At 51.1% G+C, this 27,282-nt stretch overlaps 1 protein-coding gene across 1 annotated transcript; it reads right to left on the bottom strand.

The window, feature by feature from the left end:
- Positions 1–21,558: 21,558 nt before the first annotated feature.
- On the bottom strand, positions 21,559–26,844 carry TPBGL (trophoblast glycoprotein like). The gene has a single exon (XM_074954627.1). It carries the CDS (start codon positions 26,842–26,844, stop codon positions 25,723–25,725), a length of 1,122 nt encoding a protein of 373 aa, XP_074810728.1. The 3' UTR covers positions 21,559–25,722.
- Between the last annotated feature and the right edge of the window lie 438 nt (positions 26,845–27,282).

The following is a 27,282-nucleotide window of genomic DNA, read 5'->3' as shown; positions in this document are numbered from 1 at the left end:
TTTCTCTCCTGCTGGTAATAGCTCACTTTACCTGATCACTCTGGTTACAGTGTGTATGGTAACACCCATTGTTTCATGTTCTCTGTGTATATAAAATCATCCTACTGTATTTTCCACTGCATGCATTGGATGAAGTGAGCTGTAGCTCACAAAAGCTTATGCTCAAATAAATTGGTTAGTCTCTAAGGTGCCACAAGTCCTCCTTTTCTTTTTGCGGATACAGACTAACACAGCTGCTGCTCTGAAAGATACCTTGGTGGGTCTAGGCTAAGAAGCTTCCCTCTCCATTGTCCCCCTGCAGTGGGACCAGGAACTAATGCAGCGACTGCTTCTTCTGAGGACCCCTGGAGATGCTTGTCGCGGCAAAGGGCGAGGGAGGAAGGTGGGGCCATGACTCTCAGACCCTCACAGGCTGGAGCTGGCCAGATGTGCAGGAGGAACTGTCCAGCCTTGGTGTAGAATCAGACATGCTCCCCACCCCCAGCCCCAGGAGGGATTGTGCCTCTCACTGGCATGTGTGTGTATGGGGTGGAGGGATCTCCACAGCACTCCCTGGCTGGAGCTGCACACAGCTGAGCCCCAGGTGAATTGTCCAGGATCACACTATTTTCTTGAAGTTTCCCAACCGTACCACCACCTGCACAGCTCTGTCGTGGGGTCCACTCACCCCTAGGGCGCCTCCTCCTGGCCGCTCTGAAGATTAGCTCTTTGCTGCGCCCTCCTCTGGCCAGCTCACCATCCATCATCCTCTCTTACCGTGCATTCTCTCGCTCTCAGAGCTGCCACTTCCTGTTCATGACTTGGCCCCCACGGCCAGGTCACTATGCTCCTCCCCTTCCAGAGTATCCAAGTCCTTCAGGGTGAACTGTCCCCGGCAGTCCGCTCTCCGCTGTCTGGTCTGCAACACTTCCCCAGGGGCTGGTAGGGGAGCCCGGGCCCACCCTCTGCTCCGGGTTCCAGCTCAGGGTCACACTAGTCAGCAGCCAAGCTCTGCCCTACCCCGTACTCTGCTGCCTTCCCTACCTCTCTGGCTCTCCCCGTGTGCTGGGCTTTCCGGCCCAAACTCCCTCCTCCCAGGGCGGCTGCAGACTCCTTCCCTGCCACCCCTTCTGCTCTCAGCTCCTGGGCTTTAGCCAGGCCCCTCCTGTTCCTGTCCAGCTAAGCCTCATTTAATCAAACCCTGCTCCCTGGCTCCTCTGCCAACTGCAGCCCGGGGAGTTAATTGGCCCTCCTGGCCACCTTAATCCCCTCAAGCCTTGTGTGGGGTGGGCGCCCTATCACAAGCTCCAAGAGGGATAACAGCAGTGGGTGCTAGAGTAGCCGTGGATGCTACAATGGACCGGCCCTCAGCATCTTAACTGCAGCGTCATGTAACCCTGTGCAGAGCACCGGGGCCAACCCAGCAGCAGCTTGTGTAGGGCAGTGCTCTGCACCAGTGGTGGGGTAGCAGCAGGACAGCTGAAGAAAAACGCTCGTGTAGACAAGGCCAGTGAGCCAGTGACAGAGCTTGGAATAGAACCCAGGGCTCTTGATCCCTGGTTCCCTGGCCCATTTGAGCTCCCTTCCAAAGAGTGTGGCTCTTTGTGCAGGGTATTGTAGCAGTCTGTGGCATAAGGCATAAAGCCCATTACTCTCTCACTGCCGTTTGTCCTTTGAGCACACTCAGCGTGAACTCAGGAGGGCTCGCCCTGACCCATAAGCTGGATCAGAAAGTTCAGTGTCCTCGCTGGAGCCCTGGTGCTTCCCAGCCATGTTTGTCCCAAGGCAGGTTACTTACCAGGGTGTCTTGGTCTGTGATTAGTGAGTTTTATTGTGCAATAAACAGCTTTGCTGAAGCATTCCTATTTGCCAGTATTCCCTCTGGCAGAAAAAGTCCCATTCTCCCAGAGAGATGGTGCCGCTGTAACCTGTGGATCTAATAGTTTTCATTTGATAGTGCAATTATTTAATTTTAAAGCCCTGCCAAGTATATCCACTGACCCATCTGTTCTGTGTATTGCTTAAGTGGAAATAAAAGTGTCAAGCTGTAGAAGATCAAGGTGCTACGTTATTGTGTTTGTTTGTTATACCTCTGGGTTTGATGAGGAATGCTAGAGGCACCAGGTATATGACTCTTACCTAAGGACGAACCCGATTCCTCTGTCTTTCCTTGAACTGGTAGAAGGAAGGATAATTTTGTTAATGCACAGGAGTGGGAGGCAGACAGCCTGAATCTGAGCCCTGGCTCCATCCTAGATGCCCTGGGAGACCTTGGGCAAATCACTCAGGCCAAAGTTTTCACATGTCTAAATTGGAGTGCCTTGCCTGAGACCCCGTAGTCCTGATATTCGGAGGCACTCGGCATCTGCTGCTCCACTTGGCTTCAGCCCGAGTGGTGAATATTTGATTTGGCCCTTCTAAAGACCAGGCCCATGGTATCCCACGGTGGGCACCCAAAATCACTAGTTACTTTAAAAGAGTTTGGCCTTAATCTTTGTGTTCCTTAGTGTCCCCATAAGTCAAATGGGGATAATCCTTCCCCACCTCCCAGGGCAGTTGGGTGACTTTATTCATGAGTGTTTGTAGAGTACTTTGAGATCCTCAGGTGGAAGATGCCAGAGGAGAGCAAAGTACCATCATGGGCCATCACCTGTTGTGGGCCAACCTAGCAGCCAAGTGGGCAGTAATACTTTGGTCTAAGTTCAGTCGCTGGGTTTAACGTGTGGGTGCTGGGTGGTGTTGGTAGCCTGTGATGGACAGGAGGTCAGACCAAATCGAATGGTCCTTTCTGGCCTTAAACTCTGTGCTCCGTCCTGTGTTCTCTGAACTAATCATTCTGTTTTAAAAAACAGCCCTACCTGTGCCCTCAGGCTGGGAGTTCTAGAGCTATCGCAGGGGTTTGGATGCCCACTTCCCACCAGATTCAAGTGGATTTGAGTATCCAAGTTTCCTAGGTGGCTTTGAGAAACTAATAGTGTCTTCTAAAATGCCGTGTGGGAGCCTGAGTACAGTTCTCACTGAATGCTCAAGAGAGACTATGAAAATAGGTAAGCTCCGCCCAGACCTGATGGAGCTCTTGAAGATCTCAACACGAATGACCCTTCCTTCGTCCTGGCTATTTGGATGGTAAAATCCTTGGGGCAGGGTCTGTCCCTCACTGGGTGTCAGTACGAGGGCCCAGCAGAGTGGAGTTCTGAGCTCAGTGCTACTGAAATACCGATAATTTCTGATAAACGGCTGATGTTCTAATGTGGCTTGGGACTATTCAACAGTGCTAAACACAACCTTGCCTCAGCTTTCTCTCTGGCCCCACCTCTGGCTGCTAGGGAGGGCTGATCTCTTCTCTGTCCTGCTCCAAAGGGGAGGCTGTAACAAGTTAGCTCTTGGCCCTTTTGCGGGAGTGCAGAGTGTGGGCAGAGGGGGCCAAAGAGGAGCTTAGCCAAACACTGTGGTCTTACATCTGTAACCCCCCTTTCCTGCCCGGGTTACTCAGGAACAGACAACATGCCCCTGTGTGTCTGGGCACCTGATGCTGTTGACAGCAAAGGAGATCCCGAGTATCCAGGTGGTGATGTTGGATAGGTGGGAATCCTCTGTCCACCCCGCTGCTGCAGCCCTCTTACTTGTACAGAAATGAACCTTGCGGTGCCTCTGCCTGGCTGGGCCCCGTACACATTAACTGGCGTGTCTCAGGAGCCTCCAGGAATAAACCTGAGCTAGTCTGTGCCATGGGTCTAACCTCAAAGTACCGATTATAAACAATACACAACCCACGTACTCAGACTAGCGCGAACACACCTTTACTTAACAATTTAGAAAAAACAGGCTATAACCGATTGAGATTAATGAAAATGTCACAGCTACTTTACATCAGTAGGGGGCACTTCAATACATCAGTTAATAAATGAAGTTTACAACAGTAAATGAAACATCACTAACTTACATTTACACTGGCACCAGTTACCGCACCCCTGAGAGTGCACTCCGCCTAATTTCAGTGTTTTAGACACTTGTGTGGGCACTTGAAGATCTTGAAGCCAGGGACACCACTCCGTTAGTCCGGTAAAGCAGTCCCGCTGAAGTAACAGAGGGGAGAGCGATTTTAACTTGGGATCAATCCAGGCTGCACCACCCCTTGGAAGATGGGAGTTATAGCCAGGGGCCAGTAACCCAGAATCCTGGTTATAAAATAAGACCACTTTGTCTCTTCTCAGCCTCAAGGAAACTCTTTGCTGTCCCCCTTCTCAAAAAAAGAGTCCTACCAAAAGTGGAAACTAGGTCAACTTACAAAGGATGAATATAAACAATTAACACAAGTATGTAGGGACAAAATTAGAAAGGCCAAGGCACAAAATGAGATTAAAGTAGCTAGAAACAAACTTTTTTGTTTCAGTTTTTACCAAAAAGGTTAGTAGCAATTGGACATCTAACATAGTGAATGCCAGTGAAAATGAGGTAGGCCCAGAGGCTAAAATAGGGAAAGAACAAGTTAAAAAATTACTTAGACAAATTAGATGGCTTCAAGTCACCAGGACCTAATTAAATACATCCTAGAATACTCAAGGAGTTGACTGAGGAGATATAGGAGCCATTAGTGAATTATCTTTGGAAAGTCATGGAAGATGGGAGATATTCCAGAGGACTAGAAGAGGGCAAATATAGTGCCAATCTATAAAAAGGGAAATAAGAACAACCCAGGGAATTACAGACCACTCATCTTAACTTCACTACTCAGAAAGATTACGGAGCAAATAATGAAGCAATCAATTTGCAAACACCTAGAAGATAATAAGGGGATAAGTAACAGTCAGCATGGATTTGTCAAGAACAAATCCTGTCAAACCAACCTGATAGCTTTCTTTGGCAGGGTAACGAGCCTTGTGGGATGGGGGGGAAGCAGTAGATGTGGTGTATCTTGACTTTAGTAAAGCTTTTGATACTGTCTCGCATGACCTTCTCATACACAAAATAGGGAAATACAACCTAGATGGAGGTACTATAAGGCGAGTGCATAAGTGGTTGGAAAACCATTCCCAGAAAGTGTTTATCAGTGGTTCACAGTCAAAAGGGAAGGACAGATCAAGTGGGGTCCCGCAGGGATCAGTTCTGGGGCCGGTTCTGTTCAATATCTTCATGTAAGAGGGCTGCACTCACCTCTCACGAGCATTCCCCTTGCCAAGTGCGTGTGCCTGCGGTCTCTCTCTACCAGTTTGTGGTGTGTCTTTGCTGACTCAGCCCTCTGGCTGAGTCACACAGTCTGTACGTGATATAAAACAAAGCAAACCAAACCCCTTTTTGGGGTACAAGTCCAGCAGGGCCTCTCTCAGTGCCCTCTATAATGTCTCTCTCAGTTTGTCCCTGCTCCAGACTTTAGAGCAGTGCCCCAAGGCTCCTTCCCTGGAGGCAGTGTCTTGGCTTCTGGCCCCAGCTCTTCAGCTGGGCCACTACAGTTCAGTTCTGGGGTGCCTCAAAGTCCAGGCCACTTTCCCAGTGGCTGGTGGTGGGGACCTGGGCCCGCCCTTTACTCTAGGTCCCAGCCCATGGACCCTATCGATATCAGCCATCCACAATGTCCCTTTAAATAAACTGTGTTGCTGCTATAATTCCCCGGGCCACTTCTCCATGGCTCCTGCAGATTCTTCACCCTTACCTCAGGGCCCTGTCCTTGGGGAGCCAGCCTGAAGCAGCACCCACTCTCCTCCAGATCTAGCAAGAAACTCTCAGCCTGGCCCTGTAGCTCTTCTTATACTAGCCTGCTGGGCCCTGATTGGCTGCTTCCCACACAGCCACTCTAGGCAGCTCGGAGGACCTCTCCACTGCCCTTTTCTGGGGCAGAGCATGGCAGGGTCACAAGGCCTCTAGAAGGGGGCTTCAGGACCTAGTCCTCCCATCACACTTCATTAATGGTTTAGATAATGGCATAGAGAATACACTTATAAAGTTTGTGGATGATACCAAGCTGGGAGGGGTTGCAAGTGCTTTGGAGCATAGAATTATAATTCCAAATGATCTGGACAAACTGGAGAAAGGGTCTGAAGGAAATAGGATTAAATTCAATATGGACAAATGCGAAGTATTCCACTTAGGAAGGAACAATCAGTTGCACACGTAGAAAATGGGGAATGACTGCCTAGGAAGGAGTACTGCAGAAAGGGATCTGGGTGTCATGGGGATCACAAGCTAAATATGAGTGAACAGTGAGTGTAACACTTTTGCAAAAAAAGCAAACATCATTCTGGGATGTTGTAACCGTGTCTCAGTGGGTCACAACCGAGGATGCCAAATTCAGGACGAACTGCTCAGAAATAGGGCAGATACACCCCAGGATTGGTGGATAATCCCCCAAAGGATATACCAAACCAGTGACAAAAATAAACTTCTGTTTCGCCACACTGGCGAACAAGAAGTCATAAAAGCAGTTTCCTTGGGCATCCCAGTCCTTGTATTACCACCGAAAACACTGGATTTAAAGGTGAATGGTTCTTTACAACCAGTCTCATCAAATAAAAGGTTCTTCTGATCTCAAAGGACCAGCCACACACCCAGGTCAATATATAACTTAGATGTTACCCAAAATCATGCTGATGCCTAACTTTTAGTATCTAAAATCTAAAGGTTTATTCATAAAAAGAAAGAAAGAAAGGCGAGAGATAAAATTGGTTAAAGGAATCAAATACATATAGTAATGGCAAAGTTCTTGGTTCAGGCTTGTAGCAGTGATGGAATAAACAGCTGGCCTAAGTCAAGTCTCTGGTTGCTTCCAAATCGCTGGAAGGACCTCAGTCCCTTGGTTAGATGCTCCCATTAGTATAAGTTCATAGTCCAGAGGCTTGGGCTGGAAAGAGGCTGGAGCAGGATAGAGGCAAAATGGAGGAGTTTCCAGGGCCATTTATATCCTCTGCTGTGTGGAGGGAAACCCATTGTTTCAAACAAAAACCTCGGCACAGCTAGTGGAGAATCACAGGTGACCAGACAGTGTTTGGCGTCACGTGGGCAAGTCACATGTTCATGCCCAGTTTTGCTCAGGCATTGCAAGAAGCCATTACCTATATTCCAGACAGCACGTTTACAGGACAGTCCACTCATAGATTCATAGATACTAAGGTCAGATCTCTAGTCCGACCTCCTGCACAATGCAGGCCACAGAATCTCACCCACCCACTCCTGTGAAAAACCTCTCACCTATGTCTGAGCTATTGAAGTCCTCAAATCGTGGTTTAAAGACTTCAAGGAGCAGAGAATCCTCCAGCAAGTGACCCGTGCCCCATGCTACAGAGGAAGGCGAAAAACCTCCAGGGCCTCTTCCAATCTGTCCTGGAGGAAAATTCCTTCCCGACCCCAAATATGGCGATCAGCTAAACCCTGAGCACATGGGCAAGATTCACCAGCCAGATACCCAGGAAAGAATTTTCTATAGTAACTCAGATCCCACCCCATCTAACATCCCATCACAGGCCATTAGGCCTATTTACCATGAATATTTAAAGATCAATTAATTACCAAAATCATGTTATACCATCATACCATCTCCTCCATAAACTTATCGAGTTTAATTTTAAAGCCAGATAGATCTTTTGCCCCCACTGCTTCCCTTGGAAGGCTATTCCAAAACTTCACTCCTCTGATGGTTAGAAACCTTCATCTAATTTCAAGTCTAAACTTCCCAATGACCAGTTTATATCCATTTGTTCTTGTGTCCACATTGGTACTGCGTTTAAATAATTCCTCTCCCTCTCCGGTATTTTATCCCTCTGATATATTTATAGAGAGCAATAATATCTCCCCTCAACCTTCTCTTAATTAGGCTAAACAAGCCAAGCTCTTTGAGTCTCCTTTCATAAGACAGGTTTTCCATTCCTCGGATCATCCTAGTAGCCCTTCTCTGTACCTGTTCCAGTTTGAATTCATCCTTCTTAAACATGGGAGACCAGAACTGCACACAGTATTCCAGGTGAGGTCTCACCAGTGCCTTGTATAACGGTACTAAAACCTTCTTATCCCTACTGGAAATACCTCGCCTGATGCATCCCAAGACCGCATTAGCTTTTTTCACGGCCATATCACATTGGCGGCTCATAGTCATCCTATGATCAACCAATACTCCAAGATCCTTCTCCTCCTCCGTTACTTCTAATTGATGCATCCCCGACTTATAACTAAAATTCTTGTTATTAATCCCTAAATACATGACCTTACACTTCTCACTATTAAATTTCATCCTATTACTATTACTCCAGTTTACAAGGTCATCCAGATCCTTCTGTATGATATCCTGGTCCTTCTCTAAATTGGCAATACCTCCCAGCTTTGTATCATCCGCAAACTTTATTAGCACACTCCCACTTTTTGTGCCGAGGTCAGTAATAAAAAGATTAAATAAGACTGGTCCCAAAACCAATCCCTGAGGAACTCCACTCAGTGGAGATGGGCGTCTCCCACGGTCCTTTGTGAGTTAAGTGTCTTTCTGATGAGCCACTCAATTTGAATAGTCCCTCCAAGATGTGCTGGCTAACTACTTCTTTTAGTTACCCCAGGAGCAAACATTTGAAATCCAGGTATAGAACCAATATTCATAACACCAAATACAAAAGTGATACATGCATACAGATAGCATAATCACAACCAGCAAATCATAGCCTTCTCATAGACACCTCACTTGTAAGCAAGACACGAGAAGTAATTCTTCTGCTCTACTCCACGCTGATTAGGCCTCAACTGGAGTTTGTGTTTAGTTCTAGGCACCACAATTCAGGAAGGATGTGGACAAATAGGAGAAAGTTCAGAGAAAAGAAAGAAAAATGATTAAAGGTCTAGAGAACATGACCTATGAGGGAAGACTGAAAAAACTGGGTTTGTTTAGTCTGAACAAGAGAAGACTGAGAGGGGACATGGTAACAGTTTTCAAGTACATAAAAGGAGGAAGGAGAAAAATTGTTCTTCTTAACCTCTGAGCACAGGACAAGAAGCAATGGGCTTAAATTGCAGCAAGGGCAGTTTAGGTTGGACATTAGGAAAAACTTCCTGTCAGAGTGGTTAAGCACTGGAATACATTTGATAGGGAGTTTGTGGGATCTCTGTCACTGGAGATTTTTAAGAGCAGGTTAGACAAACACCTGTCAGGGATGGTCTAGGGTTATGCCTATACTCCTCACTGGATTGGCGGGCAGCGATCGATCCAGTGGGGGGGTCGATTTATCGCGTCTCGTCTAGACACGATAAATCGACCCCCTGAGTGCTTTCCCATCGACTCCGGTACTTCACCAGGGCGAGAGGCGCTGGCGGAGTCAACGGGGGAGCGTCAGCCATCAACTTACCACAATGAAGACACTGCGGTGAGTAGATCTAAGTACGTCGACTTCAGCTACGCTATTCACGTAGCTGAAATTGCATAACTTAGATCGACGTCCCACCCCCCACCCCAGTGTAGACCAGGCCTAAATAACACTTAGTCCTGCCATGAGTGCAGGGCACTGGACTAGATGACCTCTTGAGGTCCCCTCATGTCCTACGATTCTATGAGTCTATGATTCTCCTGATAGCACTGCCACAAACAATAAAGATGGTGGCTACTCCTGCTGCCTTCACTGCACGCCAGCCACAGCCAGTTCTTGGCACTGCCACGGTCTCTTCCCTGGCTCCAGTGACACCCAGCAATAGCCTTCTCGGCTCCCTGCTTGCCCAGAGCCCCGGCAGCTTCTCAGCAGCAGCTCCGGCTTGGACAAAGCTCCACCGAGCAAGCTCCCACCCCCCGACCAGCTCCCCACAAAAAGGGAGCCCATCGCATGCTGCTTCTGCAGCCAGAACAAGTCTCTCTCTCTTCCCCAAGGCATCCTGGGAGTTGCAATCTGCAAGGCTGGACTGCAGCACTCAGGATTTTCCCGAGCGGAACACCCCCAATGAAGTTCCCAGGCCCCTCTAAGAGGGGGTGCCCGCACATGTGTCTAGTAACGGGAGGAACCCAGTGCTCGTGCAGTAGCTCTCATTAATGCAAGATCCGGTTCCCCACTGCTCCAGCCTGCTCAGCATTTACGTGCTCAACATTTCACGCAGGTTCTGCCCCTTGTGTGAAATGCATTGGTGATCTCAGTGCAGATGTCAGTGGTTGACACCTGCAGTGGCCCGACGAAGAGCTCCGTGTGGCTCGAGCATTTGTCTCTTCCACCAGCAGAAGCTGGTCCAATAAAAGAGATCATCTCGCCCGCCTAGTCTCTCTCCCATCCTGGGACCAGTACAGCTACAGCAACACTGCAACCTGTGGTAACTGGCACTCCCAGAAGTCTCTGGAGAGGTTGCCAAGGCCTGCCCATGGGACGGGTGAGTTACTGCAGGCAGAAGCAGCAGCTTGCCCCCGGGCACCAACGTGAAAGCAAAGCTGTCTTTACTCTTTACTGCCTTCTGCACTTTGTGGTGTGAGCAAGGACTGGAAGCAAAAAGGGCCCAAATACCATGAGAAGGCCTGCTCACGCTGTATTTCTAGGCCAATCAGAAAAAAAACCCATGGGAGAGACTTCTCTGCACCCCGCTCCAGTTTTGCAGATTATTGAAGCTGGCAGCCGCATCCTAACTGACACTGTCTAACGTGCGAAAGAACCACTGCCCTCTGCTGCACACAGTCAGAACTGCTGCTGTGTATCACGGGCCCGCTAGCGCTAAGAGCGGATGGCAGTTCTTGCAGCTCTTATGGTAGGAGGCCTGTGTTACTGAGGTGGCAGGTTCTGAGATCATATAAAAAGACACAATACCACACTTCCATCCAAGGGTCTCAAAGCACCTTTCAGACACTGAACCTCACAAATAACCTTGTGAGGTTGGTAGCATTAGCCCTATTTGAAGACCAGAAATTAAGGGATTTCCCCCAAAGTCATGGCAGGAAACTCTGGCCACTTACAGAAGCAGACCTGTGCTTTAACCACAGAGGTGTCTAGATATCGTGATGGTTGGCACTGTAGCTACCAACAAGTTCAGTTACGTCATGCTGATGTTCGGGTGCTTATTGAAACTCAGCCTTTGGAGACAGGCCCATCTCTTGAGTAGCATCTTAACTCTTCCCTCACCGCAGAAGAGGTCTCTCTCCAGGGCTGTGTTAAGACATCAGTGCGGCATGGGGCGAGATGCTTGTCCTGCCATTGGCTGTGTTGTACCTATTACCTCGCCTTTGGAGCTCTGTCAGGCTTCAGGCTCCAGAGCCGCCAGTCCAGGTTCGAGTTCATAGACATTAGAAGGAACAATTGAAACTTGCACAGTCTGACGGGCTCGCCCCTTGCGGACAGGTCAGGGATGCTCTCCGCTCACTGGGGGTTGACCGGCAGAAAAGAGCGGCTCTTAGACTCTATTAAGGGATACATTAGGATGGCATTGCAGGGCAGGGTCTCCTTCTGGAGCGCTGTGGGCAGCATTGGCTGCTTCATCAGGGAATACAGTCCAGAGAAAGGAAATGCCAGTGATTACCAGCATAGTGGAGAAAGGGGCAGCGGGCAAGCGGGAGACTAGAATTATCCTGGCCTATATGGGCTCTTCCAGTAAGGCAAGCGGCTATGATCAGAAGCTGGCGGGATGGGTTATGGGGTGTGTGGAAGTGAAGGTGAGGTCTGCAGCTTGACTGCGTACCCTGATGTCACCCCATGCACTGTATATAGGCACCAGAGTACCTGGTATTAAAGGGTACTCTTTATGTTCCTGTTTCGGCAAGTGGCAAAGCAATCACGGCTGCTACACTTCCGGGCCTTCACAGGGCCATGCTTTCCATATCTTTGCAATCAGGATATCCATTAACGACACTTCTGTGCCAGCAGTTAATTGTTCCCTGGGTCATTAATATCACCACGGAGCCGCACTCGCTTGCTGTTAGCGAAGATCTATGCTTCAGGGTGCCACAATGGAAACACTTGGGTGACCGTCTAACCACAGCGTCCCTCTCCAGAGGGTGGGGTGTGGGTGGAGGGGGGCACTTGCTGCTATTATTAGCTCTATTATCACTGCTACGTTTGTTTGTGTTTCGTTTGGATTTGGAAAATGTACCTGTCAGGTGCCACCACCACCCCTTGTACGAAGAATAGAGCCATGCAATGGAGCCTCTGCCTCCACAGCTAACCCACCAGAACTCCCTACCCGCCCTCTCACCCTCCACCCCCCGGTCCTTCTCAAGAGCCTGGGAGAGCGGCTGAACCTTGCAGAATTCCTTGAAGGTCACCAGCCTCCTGCTCCGTTGGACCTCGAGGGGAAGCAATTTCCAAAGGTGGCAACCAGCCCCTCGCCATTAAGCCACAGGCTGTCTGCTCTGATGCTTCAGCTGATCTCAACTGCAGAGGTATTATCCTGCAGTCACTACGGCCCACACCACTGAGGGCTTTATGGGCCAGAACCAACACTGTGAATTGGAAGCCTGAGCAGATCTTGGAGCACATGTGTAACGTGGTCCTTGCATGAAGTGCCACTAAACAAATGGACCAGCAACTTGCTTGAACTGAAACTTCTGAATGGTTTATGCGTAGCCCATGAAGATTGCCTTGCAGTGATCCTACCTCATGCAGAATGCATGGCAGCGACCCTACCTGGGAGTCATGAAGGCCCTGGTAACTGCTGAGGTCCGTATCTGAAAGAAAAAGTCGTAACCTTCTCGTCAAGGGCTGATTGATCATTGTTGTTCCTGCATCCCCGCTGCACTGGTAAGTCCCCTGAGGTTGGCAATATGTGGGACAAAGGGCAGGCCTACCCCCTACTGCAAGCACAAGAAATAACCGTTGCCAGTTCTGATTGCTTCTGCAACCTCTAAGAATTTCCTCAGCCTTGTCTTGGCTGAGTCTCAGCCAGTTCACCCGTGTCCAAGCCCCAATTTGTGGGAGGCGCTCGTGAGCTGCTTAGCCTTGCTGATGGGTGTCTGGTCCTTCACAGATGCATAGAAAACAAGGTCTCTGCCTGGCAGACTTTATAATCTAACTTGGACAAATAACGCACAAGGTATCACAACATGGGGAGAGGGAGAAATGGAGTGAGGAGGACATGGTTTTCCTTTCCCAGTGAGATGCTATTGTCTTGAGGTGCTGTCTTAGTGTTGGGGAAAATGTGTTTTTAAAAAACATGCATATCATCTCCAACATCAGTCTGCTCCGGGCAGGTGGAGGAAGGGGAGTAGGCACAAGAATATGTGGGCCTCATCTCAGAGTGCAAAAGGCTTGGAGAAATTTGCACATTTCCATACGCTGGGGCCCTGCAGCAGATTCCGTTGCGGGTGGCACAGTGTCCTGCACCTTCCCCGATGTACCACCCACGGGTTTCAAATATCTAAAATGGGGTTTCTAGCTACGGGCAACTCAAGCTGCAAGCTATTGGGGGGGCCCTGATCTGTGTAAGGGATGATTTCAGCCGAAAAATATGGTGACGTGTACAGTAGGTCCAATTTGGGGCTTGGGAACTTTGCCTACAAAAGCTTCCATAAATACTTCTTGAGCATTCAGGAGGGATCTGTTCAGTAGACAACAGTTTCCCTAGTCAGTGTAAACTAGATGCTTTTCAGACACTTAAATCTTTGCTAAATCTCCGTGGATCTCTAGAAGCACCAGGCACTCTCTCCTGTATTTGGTTTCCGTTCACATGGCTTACGCTGATGTAAAAGTAAAATGGACTGGCATGTACGACCATAGAGAGCTGCCACTGGCTCCAAGGGCTTGTCTTTACTAGACTTTTGTACCTTTGGAATAATTAGGAATCCAGTGACTAAAGGCACAGAAATCTAGTGTAGACATGCTGTAATAGGATTTCTGCATAAGGAGACCTTGCAGAATTAGGTTCATGCTGCATATACATACTGACCTTATGAATGTCCGTGGTGATCTAACCTGAGATTTTCAGCATCTAAAGCATGAGCTTTTGCCACTTGAGCAAAAGGAATAATGAAATGAGCAATTCCTTTAGCTGTACATTTGTAGTTGGCTGTAAAAGTCACTGGGGCCAGCTAGTAGAGAGAGAGATGGACACAGCATTAAACGAGTGTGTTACATCAGCACAGAAGATGCTACACCAGGAATGGGCAAACTTTTTGGACCGAGGGCCACATTGGGGTCTGAAACTGTATGGATGTCCGGGTAGGGAAAGCTGTGCCTCCCCAAACAGCCTGGCTCCCGCCCCCTATCTGCCCCCTCCCACTTCCCGCCCCCTGACTGCCTCCCTAAGAACCCCCAACCCATCCAACCCGACCTGCTCCTTGTCCCCTGACCGCCCCCTCCCAGAACCTCCCACCCCAAACCGCCCCCCCCCGGAACCCCACCCCCTATCAAAATGCCCCCTGCTTCCTGTCCCTTGACTGCCCCCCTGACCCCTATCCACACCCCCAGCCCCTGACAGGCCCCCTGGGACCCCACCCCCTATCCAACTCCCCCTGCTCCCTATCCCCTGACTGCCCCGACCCCTATCCACACCCCTGCCCCCTGACAGCCCCCCCGGGACTCCCACACCCTATCCAACTCCCCCTGCTCCCTATCCCCTGACTGCCCCGACCCCTATCCACACCCCTGCCCCCTGACAGTCCCCCAGGGACTCCCACACCCTATCCAACCCCCCTGTTCCCCATTCCCTGACTCCCCCCCCCAGAACCTCTGCCCCATCCAACCGCCCCCTGCTGCCTGTCCCCTGACTGCCCCCCAGGACTCCCTGCCCCTTATCCAACGCCCCCCCATACCATGCCACTCAGAGCAGGAGGAGCTCACAGCCCCAGCACCCGGATGGAGCCAGCTGCGCTGCCCATGCAGCAGAATGACTGCAGGGGAGGGGGGACAGCAGGGGAGGGCTGGGGGCTAGCCTCCCCAGGCAGGAGCTCAAGGGCCGGGCAGGAGGGTCCCGTGGGCTGTGGTTTGCCCACCTCTGTGCTACAATGACAATGAGATATTTCTTGTAAAATAAATGTAAATATTAATTCAGAGATTACATCAAACTCTAGATCCTTCACTTACATTGTTGGGCCCCGCTGTGCAAATCTTGTGCATCTAAAACACCTGCTGACCTTGACTGGAGTTTTGGGTGCACAAAAGACGTGAATATTGCTCTGCAGGCAGGATTAGAGTCGCTGAACATTAGAAGAGGCTGGTTTCAATTTGAAAGATAGCTTGGTTCCAAAATCGTCATCAAGTATGATCAAGTCTATGCCATCAAATAATTTCAAGCCTGAATATTCTACCAGGGTGTATTTAGGGTGAGATTTTCAAAAGCATGACCAGCATTGACCTAACGCTGCTCTAACTAACACAAAGATTCACTAATGCGGACCAGGAACTGTTTAATGCTATTAAAAATGCTGATTTGCCACACTTGGGGTTCGTATTTGCAAAATCATATTACCAAGCCACAAGGATTCGCAGTGCATGGGTCTGGTTAATTAACCAAGCAAGCCACATTGTACGGCTTGCAAGTTCCAATTGTTGACTTAACACCACCACTTAATAAGACGACTCTGGACCTGCATGGCAATTTTCAAAAATACATCTCCAAGCACTTTACCAAAGCGGGTAAGCATGAGTACCCCCATTTTACAGATAGGGAAACTGAGTCACGGCGCGCTGAAATGACTGCCCCAAAGTTGCACCGTGTGTCAGTGGCAGTGCTGGGAATTGAACTCTGTCCTGACTCAGCCTTGTGCTCAATTCACTAAATGGCAGCACCTCCATTTTGCCCTGCTTAGCTTCACCCTGACTTTATATCCTACATATATATAGGATGTATGGATATACATATACTATATATCCTATAGCAGGATGTACTGTACAGTGTTGCACAGTGCGCATATTCTGCACACTGATACTAAGGGGGCTTTTAGGGGAAATTTAAGTGTGTGTGTGTAAAGCCAACAGGCCCCAGCAGGCAGGATCGAACCAGGGACCTCTGGAGCTAAGTCCATGAGCCTCTATTGCATGAGGTAAAAGCCAACTGGCTGTGAGCTAAGGCTGCAGAGCAGACTCATTAATCTCTCTCTTTAAGGGGTCTTGGGGCCACTAGATGGGACCGAACACCGCACCCAGGAGGTGTGTGGGTTACATGTGCACGATGCCAAAACAGATAGTCAGAGAGATCTGAGTCCCTGGTTTCTCCCGAATATCGGAGGGAACAACACAAGTTTTTCCCTTTCCCCACCGCCTGGCCATTGTGCCTCCCCCCACCTCCCCGCCTGCACCATTCCCGGGATGGGGTGGTGGGGTTGTGTGGGCTCAGAATGGCTGGCTAGCTACAGCCTGACGCCGACAGGACAGGGCTGCACAACGGAGGGCTCAACCCTTCGTGAGTGGGGTTGAGAGACTGCCCCCGCTGCCCCCCACATCCCTCCACCCTTGAAAAGAAACTCCCATTTGATTTATCTCCCAGAATTCCCTGGACCCACTGGCACCTCTCTGACTGAGTTGGCCGTGCCTTGCGCCCATTAGAGACTCTGCTTCCTTTGAAGCTTGGCAGCCAACCCACGTTAGGTGGGATCAGCTCCTGCCCTGGGACTGATTTATTGTTGACATGACAGGTCGATAAGTGAGTAGATGCCACGTGCTTCATTTAATAAACAGTAATCAATCGTTATGCAAAGATCTCAAAGCACTTCCAAAGCTCACATTGTATCCTCAAAGTACCGTACAAACACTGACTAATCATCAGTACATTAAAATGACATCACTCCATCTGGCCATGGCTCTCAAAGCCCTTTTCAAGCATTGCTTATCTGAGCCTCAGCCCACCCCCATGTGTGGTGGTTAAATGTTCTCATGCCCACATTAGAGGTAAGTAAACTGAGGCACTGAGGGGTACAACACATGGCCACGACTGCAACATCAGCCCCTAAGTCAACAGTGGAACTGGGCACATAGCAAAAGCAACGCTGTCTCCCAGGCCACTGACTTCAGTGGTTTGGGATTGGCTCATACGTCTGAGTTTGTAGCCATCTGTTTCATGGGCACTATCCATTATAATAAGTATTTAAATAAACTGCCACATCTCCTTACAATCTTTTCAGTGTGCTGACTATGTCATGCAATACACACCTATGTAAACAGGATGATTCATGTATGTGTAATATATAAACAGTCCAGCAACAGACATTAACTAAAGGTTGAGGCTACAGACTCTGCCACTCTACAAACACTTATCTGCAGACAGATATCAAAGCACTTTGCAAAGGTGGTAAGGGCCATCATACTGAAAGTCAGTGGAAGAGCAAGGACAATGTCTCCTGACTCTCAGTCCTGGATCTGCATCTGAGATGAGGATGGCACCGTGAAAATCTGAGGGCTGCCTTACAATCTCAACATGAAAAATAACCGAGACAGTTACAATTCCAAATGAAAGGGTTATTGTTAGGATTGGACTTTAAAAATATCCTCTAGCCTGTGAACACTGGGTTTTTAATCTGTACATTATTCATTACCACTGATGCTGGTTATTTTTTAAATTATGTTATTGATTTGCATTGGGCAATAAAATAGTCTAGTCGGTTTCTTTTTTGCTCCTGCTTTCTCTCCAGATTGTCTCTCTTTTCACTTTCTCCTGAAGGAGCACCAGGCTGCAATATTCCAGTAGCCAACCCTGCAGGGGAAACCTTTCAGCCAAAACGCTGCATTATTTTCATTGATGTTTTACATGCACATGTTCATGGAAACACCTCTCTTGCTCACAGGCTATATAACTAGATTCCCCACCTCTGCCAATAAATATCTCATGGAATGGGGCAAGACGGGAGGGACATTCTGAAAGGTTCCCTACATGGAATTTCCCCCAGCTGGTTCTGTCATGGGAGCAAGGGGCTGGATTGTCTCCTTAAGTAACAAGCTGGGGTTTGACCCCCCAAGGTCTCTGGGTCCCCCAAGATGGGTATCTGTGTAAGGGCTCTTTAGTTCCCCATCTTGGCTACCTGGCAGAGTGGTGCAATGGAGCAGCATTATCAAGTTTTCCCTCAGCTACTCCTGTATCTGGGACCCACACACAGGCCATGGGGCCCTCATGTGAAAGTCGAGGCAGCTGTAGGCTGCATTAACTCTTTGCAGATTCGCCTCTGGTGCAATGCACATTTCTGCTGTCTAGAGTGATGCATGGATCGTGGACCCAATGGCATGTCTGCGACAGGGTTCAGGGAAAGGGGAACAGTGCCCAGAAGTGGTTTACATCCCACGTGCACACAGAAGTGGGGAGATCCAGGCATGGAGGAAGTGAGCCAATCCAGGAAGATATGGCCCCTTGTGTTTACAAATCTGGGGCCCAAATGGAGAGCAACAAATCAATCGGTGGGAAGAATCAGGGAGGAGACGTAGGCAGTTCAGGCTGCAGCTTTGCCCCATAGGTGCCCAATGCCATTCCAATGGCACGAACCGTTTGCCCTTGTGCGACAGCAGGGCATGATGTGCCCTCAGACCGTAGCAATGCTAATTGCATTAGTTGTGTGAAGGGCTTCTACACTCTCCTAGGGTAAGTCTACGCTGCAAAATAATACCCACAGCAGCAAGTCTCAGAGCCCAGGTCTACAGACCTGGGGCTCGCGGGTCTCATGCACTTACAATAGCGGTACGGACGTTCCCACTTGGGCTGGAGACCCACTGCCCTGGCTGGGTTTTAGAGCCCCAGGGCTGCTCTAACTCACTCTGACACTGATGCAGATTGTCCTTCAGTATCGGGGCTGGAACTGGCTGCCTGACAGCCTCTTCCCCTCCCCACCACCGTGTGTGGAGCGGTTCTAAAGTGCAGGAGCGAGTCAAGTCCTCTGTCTGTTGCTAATGGTACCAGAAGGCAGGGGGGATGCTGCCAACGCTGTCTGCTAGAGGTGGAGGGGGAAAGGAGGGGCAGTGGCCGAGAGGCAGGCTGTGTGTGTGTGAACAAGCAGGTCTAGAGGCAAGAGGGTTTGTGGGGAGTTGGGGGTTAGAGACAATAGGAGAGGAAAAGTGAAACCAGGAGTGGTGCAGACACAAGACAGAGAAATGCACTGTACTTGTGACGTTGCCTCCTGTTAGTCACCGACCCAGAGCACTGCCTCTGGGAAAGGCTAGTCAGGCAGGTGCAAATCACCCACGCCTTTGCCCTCTCTAACACGGCAGCTGAAAGGGTGCTTCGTCTCCCCCCCCCGTCCCCGCCAGCCCATGGATTTGCCATACAGCTTTTAAAAGCTCCCAGCCCGATAAAGGAGCAGAACGCAGGCTACAGAGTTAGGGGTCAACTCACTTCAGTGGGTTTGCCTTGAATAACTGAGAGCAAGGTGTGACCCATTGTGGCTCCGTGAGCAGCTGTGACCTGCCTCCCTGACCTGCAGTGGCCCCTTTACAGGGTGCATCGAATATCCATAGACACAGTCCTCTGCATGGGCTTCCTAAGAGGCTGCAATTCCATTGCCCAGGGGATGGGGCGCCCCAGTTCTGCTGCATCTGAGAACCTCTGGGCCTCCAGCAGCTGTGGGACAATTAGTGGGGAATGGTTGGCCTGCTGCCTATCCCATATTTGTGATATTATTGCATAGGAAGCATTGGAAATTGGATGGGTGGCTATGAAAACCCCTAGGGAAAAGTCCAATAGAATTTAACAGAGATCCGCTTTAGGCCACTATAGCGCCATTCAGATCAGCAGAGTCATACTGGTGTAAAACTGGTGCAACACCGTGGAGAAATCGGACCTGTGGGAATCCCTCTGTGAAACGTGTTGGCGAATGAGATCCTTTCTGTCGAAGCTTGCAGCCTGCCGTAGAAGTCTACAGAGCAGGGCTGTGACACCATTACATTCTATACCCTGGGCCAAAAGAACGACAGAAAACTTATCATGTCCTGTTCAATTCTGAAGGACTTTTCCCCAGTAGAAAGCATGTTATGGCTGAAACGTCACAGGCCAGCTCCCCAGCTGGTGTTAGCTGGCATACCATCTTCACATAGTCCAGTGACAGGGCACTGAATGGGAAATCTGAAGACCTGAGTTCTTAATCTTGGCTCCACTTCTGACCTGCTGTGTGACCTTCAGCAGGTCATGGCCCCTATCTATGCCTCCGTTTCCCCTCCTATTCATTGTCGGTCTTGTCAATTTAGACTGTAAGCCCTTTAGGGGAGGGACTGTCTCATTAGGTGTATGCTCACCTAGCATAATGGGGCCCCACTCTTGACTGCGACCTCCAGCCACTACTGCAATACAATTAATAATGGTGTTAATTGATACAGTACCATTGATTCCATCGGCACTGTGCCAATTCACACCAGCTGAGGAGCCGGCCGCACACACAGCCAGAGGGTTACAGATTCACAAATACACCCAGTTTCCCCCAAACCCGTTTCAATAGGAAAACCCGGTGGTTGGTTTCTTTTTCGCAAATGAAAAACGAAGATGACAATAACCCACTGTCAATCCCACAGACTACACATTCTGCCTTGTGGCAGCTGGGCTGGGTTCCCGCAGCTGCTGTTGTGCAGCGAGCTCTGTTGGTGCGTTTTCCTTTCAGGGAGTTTCTGGAACGGCATAGAGAGACGCAGCATTTGGATTGTTCATGTCTGTCCTCCCAAGGGTGGGGCCTTGATTCTGCTCTTGCTTATTGTAGTTTCTCCACTGCTGTCACTCCCGGGATCTCAGTGACAACTCCTGGTTTACACCAGCCAAGTCAGAGGAGAATCAGGCCATGGGAGCTCTAATTTACCCAGAATACTTTGTTTGGACAGCAAAGCTATGGCTTGAAGGGCAAACAGACACCATGAATCTGCAAACCAGCTGCCCAGTCCTGCTCCCAGTGAAAGCAGAGCTCCCATTCACTTCAGTGGGAGAAGAATCAAATCCCAGAGCTTTAAGGAAAGAGAGAAATTACCGTAAAACCATCATTCAAAATAAGTGGAGGTCTATCTATGCTAGCAAATAACACCCTGCAATACAGATCACTGCAACCCACTTTCTGTCAGTTCTAGAACCACGGCACCTCGCCCCCGAGTGCCTGGGGGTCCCTGGCAAGTTAAGCTCTACAGGAAACAGAGCAAGGAACTGTGCGACTCCAAAAGGAGTGTTGGGCTTTGCTGGAATCCACAGAGCAAGGGCCCAGTCCTGCACACCCGTACTCACATGGGGAGTGCCACTGAAGCCAAGGGGCCTGAGCACCATCCTGCAGGAATGGGGGACTCGGGCCCTCTGGAGTTTTCTTTAAACTGAGGGTGGCAGGGGGTTCACCCCCAAGGCCAGTCGCAGGCCAGGGCCTGTACCTAGGCTCGCTGGGCAGGCCTACATGGCAACTTTCCTGTTGTCACTGGAAATCCCACTCGACACATATAAGGACCCGGGCCCAGATTCACAAAGGTATCTGGAAGTTAGCAGCCTACCTTTGTGGATCTGAGCCCCTCTGTATGCAGATCTCACAGAGCCCACTGGGCACAGTGGAGTTACACACATGAATGAGGGTTTGCAGGATCAGGTCCTTACACAGTACACAGAGTTAACTCTGGGGTGCAGGAAAACAACCCGGGGAAGAGGGAGAGTTAGAGACAATGAACTTTACAGGGATATGAGATGCATTTTGAGGCTGCATATTTGTTCATGCTTCCACAGGAAAACATAGATGTGGTGTTATTTTTACAGCTGCCCGCTGCATCACAGACATGCCTATTCCTTGTTTCTCAAGATGGTAAAGTAGCAGGCACCTTTAATTTGTTTGAGGGAGTTGGCAGCAAAATTCCTTCTGCTTTACACTGTGCTCAGTGGGGCAGCAACAGGACATTCAATTCGCAGTTCACATAAACGTGTAAAAGCGAGCCTACGGGCCTCATCCTACTCTCCATTTATACATTACACCAGATCTGGCTTCTTTGGAAGCCAATGGGATTTGTGCTACAGGATCTGGCCTGTTGGGCCTGCAGCTGAAAATGAGCCGGGGTTTGCTCAGCTCAGGAACGGTAAGGAGCAGGTGCTGCAGGAAAGGACCACGGTGTACTGGAGGTGTGCACAGCACTCAGCCTTGCTCTGCCCGACAGCTGCTGGTGCTATGAAATCCTTCTCTCTGATGAGCAGGAAAAAATGGACTCCCACATTTTTGGGGGGAAAAAAAAAAAGAAACCTTTTTAGAAAATAGAGACTTTGCATCTCAGATCTCTGGCTTCATGAAGCAAGAGCCCTTTGCTCCCACAAACATTCTGCCTTCTTTATTTATTATGTTCAAAAAGTTACTGGCAGACAGGTCAGGCATAATTAGATTAAACCGTATCGCAAACTGACAAAGCCACGTGCAATGAAAAAGCTGCATAAACTTGTAGACATATTTTGTCAAAGTATTAATCTTAGGCTTCTGAGCGGCTCAGTGAGAAAGCCCCATTTATGAAACACAGAGAGAGGCTGACACTTCTAAAAATGGGAGCAGAAAGTTGGGCTTCTAAGTTCATATTTAGGCACCTACAGGAAGAATTTTCAAAAGCATCTGTGTGATTTAGGAGCACGAGTGTCACTGAAGCTGGCAGTGATTTTGCCATTGTATTCAATAGGAATGGATCCATGTCCCAAGTCTGCAGGGTGCTTTTCACACTGAGCCTGTGATCTTTACTCAGTGCTGTCAGTGGGAGATTTGCCTGAGCAAGGACTGCAAGACTCTTAGCTCCCTATCCTGAGAGCTGTTCTTAGCTCCCTAGCCTGAGAGCTGCTCACTGAAGATTGCCCCCTGGGATTTCAGTGAGGGTCATGTGGCCACCAGGTTCCCCCCGGATAGAGCAACTTGCAGATTTTGGACCTGGATTTGCTAATGCCTTAGAGTAGAACAATAATAATATATATTGCATTGCTTCCAAGCATTTCAAAGCATGCTATAAACAGTAAGGGCTGGATCCTGTGCCCAGGGATGTCAGGGGGAGTACTGCTGTTGACTCCGTTGTGATCAGGCTTTAATTTATTAGGGCTCACAACACTCCAGTGAAGTATGTAAATGTTATTATCCTGATAGGACTGAGAGGCAAACACAGACCAAGTTAAGGCCAAAATTTTCAGTCGGGTTGGCTAATTTTGGGTGCCTCCCTTTTAAGGATCCCCACTTAAGAGAAAGCTACAGTTTGATTTTCAGAGCTATGGAGCACCTGCAGCTCCCCTGCTTGCTAGCTGGAGCTGGGGGCAAGGGGGCTCAGCAGGCTAAAGACGTTGCTATACTTAAGCATCGGAGCTTGGAGGAACCCAGAATTATTGGCCACTTTGGAAATTAAGGTCTAAGTCAGGGGTTCTCAAACTTCATTGCATGGCAACCCCTTTCTGACAACAAAAATTGCGACATGACCCCAGGAGTGGGGACTGAAGCCTGAACCCACCCGAGCCCCGCTGCCCTCGGCCAATTCCAACGTCTGGTGGGGCCAAAACTGAAGCCCAAGGGCTTCTTCCCCGGGCAGGGGGCCTGTTACCTGAGCCCCGCCACCCAGGGCTGAAGCCCTCAGGCTTTGGCTGGGGCTTGGGCTTTGGCCCTGGGCCCCAGCAAGTCTAATGCCAGCCCTGGTGACCCCATTAAAACAGGGTCCCGATCCACAGTTTGAGAACTGCTGGTCTAAGTCATTTATCCCGGGTCATGCAGCAAGTCTGGGTCAGAATGATTAGAAACCAGATGCTGTGCACTACCCGGTAAACCCATTCTGTTCCCACAGACCTAGCAACAGCACAGAAGTGTATATGGAACCATCTATTTACAGAGATCACTTAGTACCTAATGGTCTTGCTCTGCAAAACATGGATCATAACAACAACGTTGCTTCAGCCACGACGGATTCAGAAATTATTGCAATAAGCTTTATAGAAAACATACAATGCACCGGATGCAGCGCTCAGTGTATTTGCTCTAGTATATACTAACAGGCGCAGTTCGAAGCAAACCTGTGCAAGATATTGAGAGCCTTGTTTTTTGATAAGATCGCTGAGGCAGTCTACTCTAGATTATACTCCGCAGTCGGAAATGAGCTGCTTCCATGTGCTCTAGCAACATGCATACAGCCTGCAGGGAAGTTTTGGTTGTTGTGCAGGTGCATTATTTTGTGCCTGAGAGAAGTCATAATTTTTGTGGAACAAAAACCATAGTAAATAAATGGGCTCAGCAGATCATATAATTTCTTGTGGGTTTTTTGTTTTCTTTTCCTCCATGTTTGGAGCAAAAAAAAAATTAGGTTAGTTTTGTATTTGTTAGAACTATACTAGGAAAGAGAACTGTACACGGTAAAAGTCTGGGCTCCAATAAAATCCAGGAAACAAGTATAACACCATCTAGCCCGTTGCTTTCAGCAACTCACCAAGTAAAAACTCACCCCATGGTCCATATGCACAAAGTACATTCACAGGGAGTTGTATTCTGGCTTGTTGCAGAAGTTTTTTTTACAAAGGAAAAATTAAAAAAAAACTCCTAAATCTCCTGGAGTAGCTAGGAGTTGCATGTGCACGGAGCTCTTCTGTGCATTCATAACTCCCACAGGTCATGGGAGGCTCTTTTGCTGGGGTCAGACTCACTTCCCTGGACACTGATGGCTGTGATGGTTTTGGGGAAGCATCCCATGGGACATGGGGAGAGGGCTCTTCTGTTAGGGCAGTGGAACACGTGCTGTCACACACCCTGGAGGAGTGAAGGGCTTGAAAGGGATTGTTGAGCTACATCCTGTACATTCATATCCCCCTGTGGATTCTGGACCGGAGGGGTTCTTCGGGAGTGATTCCTGCATAGTCCTGGATGGGAGTTAATTCTGCATGGAGCTGGGTGTTTCCTGTACATTCATACCGCACCTCCTGGACCACTGGGGTGGGGAGAGAAGGGCCTCTCAGGGTGGAGCCAGTCAGTTCCCATCTCGGGGTTTATTCTATGTGGAGAGTCCTATACATTCACATGCTCCTAGCACACTGGTGGGAGGGTGGGTGTGATGGATCCCATGTGGTCTCTGATGCTGGTTATTCATGTGAAGGTGGGTAGCTCTCTCATCCACAATCCCCAGGACCCTTGCAGGGGATGTATTCTCCTGGGGACTGTATGCTGTGCCATGACCCAGGGGGGTGGAGGGGATCCTGTGCAGTTTTCTTAGTTTTGTAGGAGGGGTGTTACTGTCCTGAGGATGGATCCTGTGCCATCTTGAGTGGGCTGGCAAAAAGCTGTTCTCCGGGAGCTGGGGGTTGGTGGATGGGTGTTTTACTGGCTGTTCCCTGGACGGGTGGGCGTTGTCCTGGGGAGTGGGGTGCCCTCTGGTTGGAAGTGCCCCCTGTCAGGCAAGAAGGGAGATTCCCAAGTAGCGGGTGGCTGGGTGGAAGGTAAGTATTCCCTGGGTAGAGGATGGAGGTTGGTGAAGGGTATTCTCCTGGGGTTTTTTCCATGGGTTGGTGGACAATCCCCTGGGGGGAAGAGTGCCCCTCTGGGGAGCGGGTGGGATTGGTGGAGTGGGGTTTTATGAGATAATCTGTGGGTGAATAGATATTCTCCTGCATGGGGGTATCCTCTAGTCGGTGAATGGATGTGTGGATTTCCTGGATAGTGGTAGCCCGACACACCCCTTGGGCAATGAGGTGGGACCTCCAAGGACTGTGGGTAGTGGGTGGATGGGTGGGATCCCCAAGGGCCAAGGGTGGGGATCCCCAAGGGCAGTGGGTAGTGGGCTGGTGGCTAGGAACCCCAGGGACTGGGGGAAGGATCCCCGAGGGCCAGGGCTGGGGGCTTGGGCTGGGATCCCCATGAGCTAGGGGTGGAGGAGTGGGATCCCCAGGGGTGGGGTCTGGAGGGATGGGATCCCCTAGCGATGCGTGCGGGCAGGGCTATCTGGCGCCGAGGTGGCCCCCCGCACTCTGGGCTCAGAGCCCCGAGGGGCTGGCGCTGGCCCGGCGCGGGTCGGTGTCCTGCTCGTAGCGGTAGTGGTAGCCCTCCATCTGGTCCCGGCAGGCCTCCCGCAGGTTGTTGAGCCAGCGCTTGATGCCCCTGCGGTTGAGGTACAGCACCATGAGGAAGATGACCCCGATCAGCGCCAGCACGATGCCGAAGAACACGTAGGAGGCGGTCTCCAGCTCCTTCTGCTCGCCGGGCTCTTCGGGCCGCGGCTCCCAGCCGGCCCCCTCGGGCCCTGGCTCCCGGCCGGCCCCGCAGCCCAGCTGCTCCAGGCGGAGGCGCAGCACAGGCGAGCCGCTCAGCTCCCGCGGGGCGGCGCAGCGCAGGCTGCGCGCATCGGGCACCCTCCAACTGGCGTTGCGCATCCAGCCCAGCAGCGGGCGCAGGGCGCAGTCGCAGCGCAGCGGGTTGGAGCCCAGGTAGAGCTGCAGCCTGCCCAGCGGGGCTGACTCCAGCCGGGCCAGCTCCTCGGGGCTCAGCCCCTGCAGCGAGTTGTTCCGCAGATCCAGCTCCTCCAGCCCGTCCGGCAGCGCGGCGCCCGGCAGCGCCCGCAGCCCGTTGCCCGCCAGCTCCAGCCGCCGCAGGCTCAGGTTGCGCAGGGCGCCGGCCAGCGGCTCCTGGGGCGCCTCGCCCAGCAGGAGCAGCGCCTGGTTGAGCTTGAGGGTGCGCAGCCGCGGGCAGCCGCGGAAGGCGCCGCCGGCCAGGGCGCGCAGCGGGTTGTGGCTGAGGTCCAGCGCCGCCAGGCCGGGCAGCCCCTGGAAGGCGCGATCCTCGATGGCCTGGATGTTGTCGCGGGGCAGCAGCAGCAGGCTCAGGTCGCCCAGCGGCCGGCTCCCGTTGCCGGCGAAGGCGGCCCGGCGCAGCACCGTCAGGTTGCCGCCGGCGATGGTGAGGTTGCGCACCCCGCGGGGCAGGTCCCGCGGCGGCTCCTGCAGGCGCACGTAGCTGCACTGGTCCAGCTGCGGCGTGGCGAAGCAGTAGCAGGGACCCGGGCAGCCCTGCCCGGCCTGGAGCAGCGGCGGCAGCAGCAGCATCCCCAGCCACCGGAGCAGGGAGAGGGCGCGGGCGCGCAGCGGCCGCCTCCCTGCCATGCTCCCCGCCTGGGCATCGAGTCCCGGCGGGGGGTGGAAAGCGGCCCCCCCCCGCCCCGGGGATCCCGCTCACAGCCCTGGCCGCTCAGCGCAAGGCGGGAGCCGGCCGGCCCCGGGCCGCCTCATCTCACACGCGCCGGGCGCCCGCTGCTCAGTGTGGACGGGAGAGACGCGGCTCCCGAAGTGAGAGCGCGGGGCGGGGCGGGGGTGGGGTCCCGGCTCCCGCAGCCCGACAGCTGCTGCTGGCGCCCGCCGCCCCCTGACGTCTCCCTGCACTGGCAGGTCAGCTGGACCGAGGCGGGGGGCGGGGGGGCTCCCAGACCTGCCTCTGCCCTTCGCTGGGGAGGATTAAGCCCTCCCCGCTGGGGAGGGGGCAGCGAGGCGCCCCGGTCCGATCTTGGTCGCCCCCCGGGGGCCGCCTAATCAGAGCTCCCCAGC

The sequence above is a fragment of the Natator depressus genome, chromosome 1 (assembly GCF_965152275.1).
Source record: "Natator depressus isolate rNatDep1 chromosome 1, rNatDep2.hap1, whole genome shotgun sequence".
In the NCBI taxonomy this organism is placed as follows: domain Eukaryota; kingdom Metazoa; phylum Chordata; order Testudines; family Cheloniidae; genus Natator; species Natator depressus.
This window is presented reverse-complemented; position numbering and strand designations above follow the sequence as displayed.